The sequence below is a fragment of the Belonocnema kinseyi genome, chromosome 4 (genome assembly GCF_010883055.1).
Source record: "Belonocnema kinseyi isolate 2016_QV_RU_SX_M_011 chromosome 4, B_treatae_v1, whole genome shotgun sequence".
Classification (NCBI taxonomy): Eukaryota; Metazoa; Arthropoda; class Insecta; order Hymenoptera; family Cynipidae; genus Belonocnema; species Belonocnema kinseyi.
In genome coordinates this window covers 33563021-33567134 of record NC_046660.1, presented here as the reverse complement: position 1 = coordinate 33567134, position 4114 = coordinate 33563021, and the positions used below count along the sequence as shown (strand labels likewise).

Genomic DNA, 4114 nt, shown 5'->3' with positions numbered 1-4114 from the left:
GATGATTCATCAGATGACGAGAATTCGTGATCGGAATTTCCCAGACCGAATGTATCATATAGATCTGTTTTCCATAACTACACAGCATCTCAAAAACAATTGAAATTTGTCGCCAGAGGACTACTAGATTTTGCATTGATTGCAAATGTATTGCTGCTTACATTGTTTCTCAAAATTACATTCTGAAACAGCAGGATCAAAATGATTTCAACGGATTGAAATCTGAAATGAAAAAAATTCTCCATAAAAAAAATAAAAAAATGTAAAAAAATATATAAAATCCCTTAAAAAAAAGAGACTATCGATATTCGTCGACCTCTACGTTGGTGATAGTTGGGCAACGTAAACTTTGTTTGCGGCAGACGGACGATAGATATTCGTGAATCATTTTACCCTTATACGATGCTTAGAACTATGAAAATTTTTTATTGAAAAACTATGCACTTTTCGGAAAATTTGTCAAGAATAAAAAGTTCTTGTAATCAACCGAGAAATACGCCTGAATTTTTCTGGAGCGTTTTGAGCAAAATTTTGAATTTTGCAGAAATTGTTCATATGCAAAATCCAAAATTTTGCTCAAAACGCTTCGAAAAAATTCAGGCGTATTCCTTGGCTGATTACAAGAACTTTTTATTTTTGATGATTTTTCCGAAAAGCGCATCGTTTATTGTAAAAAAATTCATGAATGTTTTCACAAAAATTTTGCCATTAAGACGCCATTTTGAATATACTAAAACGAAAAATCGATCTTTAAACCATGGATTCTTAAAGTTTAGACATTTATTCCACCGGGTAGTGAGATTCCAGGTTAATTACAGACTCGAAAAGCTTTGGAAAATGGTTCACAAAAAAAATAGGCACGAAAAATCACATTTTTTTTGTTTAAACTGCATTTTGGGATAATAAGAAAATTTTTTGAGGAATTTCATTTGCACCGTCGGAAAGAGGAGATCTTAAGCAATAAAAATATATATGTCTCAATTTTTTCTAGTGTCGAATAGTCTTAGTTATTGGCCGTTGAAAAGCAGTGTACTGGTAGTGGTGTTTTGGCCGTTTAAGGGTTAAACAAATAAGTAACAATCAGCGTAATTTTTTTAAACTTTTCATTACACGACTTAACAACAAAATTATAAATGTTTCACACAAATCGGTGAACTTCACCTGGTTTTCAAGTTTAAACCTTTGTTAACTATGTTCCATTTTTGCGAATAAATACTCAAAGCCTTTCAAAAAGACCATAAGACTCGACGGCTTCTAAGAAGGAAGACCAGAGTTCTCATGTCGCTCTCATCTATCACTGGGTCACGTCTCTACTTTATTAAATTCTTAAATAAATTGATTAATTGAATCCCGTTTAAACTCATTTCGTTTGTCTTCGTCCCAACATAATAAGTTAAATCGAGGAAACATTAGGCTTAATTAATTCTGGGACCAAATTCGATCATTAGAGAACAGATATTCTCTAGGTAGGACGTCACAACACTATTTCGACTTTTTAAATTAGTTTCTTTTTACAGAATTTTTCGAAATTTAGGGGTTTATTGTTTTGTGCCATTATTTTTTTTAGGTGTATATTTTTACGTCTATCAGTATTGGAACTAAATTGTATTATTGATTACAATCTGCTGATGTGTTACGTTGCGGTTCGAATTTACTCAATTTATACGTTAATTGTCTTCGAACACTCCTTACATCATGAAGGTAATGTGAAGGATCTCGGTTTAGTAATTGGTGACACACGATTTATAGTAATTTGTGTTCATTTGTCAGAGAGTAATCGGAAGTGAAATACAAGAGAAGTTGGTCTTACGAATTCTACGAGTAGAGTGTCATCAGGTTTCGCTAGGACTCAAGTCAAAAATTAGAGGAAGGGATGGCCGACAGATATAGGTGGCGAGAGCGAAGTTTGACAATTTTGGCGGTGGGGTAAGAATAGAAGTTGCAGTCGAGGGTTCGTTGGAGAGTTATTATTTTATAACCAGAAAAACAGATCGAGGCTGAAGGCCAAACAGAGACGAAAAGCAATTTAACAGAACTAAGTATAAAAGGTGAACGATTATTCAGGTATGCTCTGACTGAGTAACAAAGGTGCTAAATGGAAATTTCAGAGATTATTTGAGTTTCAAAAGGTTTAAACTGACCTGGCGAAAGCTGCAGACGTCCTAGGAAGCTAAATTAGACGCTGTAAAATAACTCATACATTTTGATGGATTTGTCGACTGCAGATAGTCACGAACTTAAATGAAACTAGATTTAAATTGTCGTTGGGTCTTAACATATCCTGCCCCCTATGAATGGTCACGTTCAAGATACATTTAATTGTTCATATAAGTTCGAAGTGGTATATGAGTAGGAGTAAACATAGGCTGAAATACAAATCAATAAGCATAATACGAGTATAGGTTTACACAGAAATTCCTTAACACGATTTAAATATATAAGATCAAGTATCTATAAATTTTTGCAGAAATACAGTTGTGGATAAAATATATATAATTGTGTGCAGACAGTCAGATTTTCTATAAGGTGAATATGTAGCTAGACACTGCTACTTGTCTCTAGTGGCAAAGGCGAGATCTTCTTTATACTTCGCTTATATTGTCCTCGATTTGTTTTTACGGTAACCACTCGGACAATATTGTCACTTCCAGGATACACTGCAACAATTCTACCAAGTACCCACTGCATTGGAGGCACATTATCTTCTTTGAGGGTCACGAGGTCACCGATTTTGATTTCGCTGCTCTTGCCGTTGTGCCATTTTTTTCGAACATTTAGTCCGTGGAGATACTCCTTGGACCAGCGTTTCCAAAAATGTTGACGCATTTGTTGGACATGTTGCCAAGATGATAGGCGACCCGAAGGAATATCTTGCACGTTCTGCTCTGGCATGCTCTTAAGAGAATCACCGATAAGGAAGTGACCAGGTGTCAGAGCGGAAAGGTCATTAGGATCAGTAGAAATAGGACATAGAGGTCGGGATTTAAGAATAGATTCTGGGAATTAAGAATAGGTTCTATCTCAGTGGTTAAAGTCAACATCTCTTCATAAGTTAAAAGAGTACTACTGACAACTCTCAAAATATGGTGCTTGAAGGATTTGACTGCCGCCTCCCAAAGCTCGCCAAAATGCGGAGAATGAGGTGGGATTACGTGCCATGCGATTTGATCATTCGAGAGCGTATGCCTTACCCGTTCGTTATGCTTATGAGATAACAAAAGCTCTTGAATTTCCTCGATTTCGTTTCTAGCACCCACGAAATTAGTGCCATTATCGGAATAAAGATCCGAACTCAAACCTCTTCTACCAAAAAATCTGCGCAAATCAGCTAAAATGGCCTCAGTTGTAAAGTCACTGACAAGTTGAATGTGAACAGCTTTAGTGGCAAAGCAAACAAGAATTGCGGCATAAATTTTGATTTTGTTTCGATTCCGATTACGCTTTTCCTTAATAACAAAAGGACCACAGTAGTCAACCCCAGAAACCAAAAACGCGCGTTCAAGAGAGAGATGGCCCTTCGGAAGATTGCCCATCACATACTGCAGAGTAGCGGGCTTCACGCGAGCACAGATAAAGCATTTGTGTATAACCTTCTTTACTGTGTTTCGTCCGTTAACTATCCAGAAAGTCTGATGGAGTGAATTAAGTGTGGCTTATGTGCTCCTGTGCATAATTGTTGTACGTTCTTCTCTACTTAGAACTTCGGTGAAGTGATGATGCTGTGGCAATAAAGCTGGTTGTTTTTGTGAGAACTGAAGATTTGCTTTATCAAGTCTGTCCCTTACTCGCAAAATCCCTTCAGAGTCTATGAATGGAGCCAAGTTCGTAAGTTTGCCTTCTAATTGCGGCTTTTGTTCTAAGGATTTTATTTCGTTAGGAAAGCCTTCTCTTTGAACTAATTTAATTATCGTTATCAAAGCGTTCTTTAATTCATCAATTTTTAATGTACCCGTTAGTTTATCTTCAGTTCTCGCATTAAACGTTACTCTTTTGCAACATGCGACAAATCGCTTTAATTCCTCCGAAGAAGAAAAATGTTTTAAAATGTCGATATTGAGTTCTAAGCGCTCTTTACAACTTGTTCGAGATGCAACCGGTTCATTTACGTTGTGTA

General features: G+C 36.3%; 1 protein-coding gene across 1 annotated transcript; it reads right to left on the bottom strand.

Moving 5' to 3' along the window:
• Positions 1 to 2930: 2930 nt before the first annotated feature.
• On the bottom strand, positions 2931 to 3533 carry LOC117170824. The gene has a single exon (XM_033357867.1). The coding sequence runs from the start codon at positions 3531 to 3533 to the stop codon at positions 2931 to 2933; it is 603 nt and encodes a 200-aa protein (XP_033213758.1).
• Positions 3534 to 4114: the final 581 nt, after the last annotated feature.

Coding starts and splice junctions, on each gene's coding strand:
- LOC117170824 (XM_033357867.1), bottom strand. CDS start 3,533: ATGGGCAATCTTCCGAAGGGCCATCTCTCTCTTGAACGCGCGTTTTTG.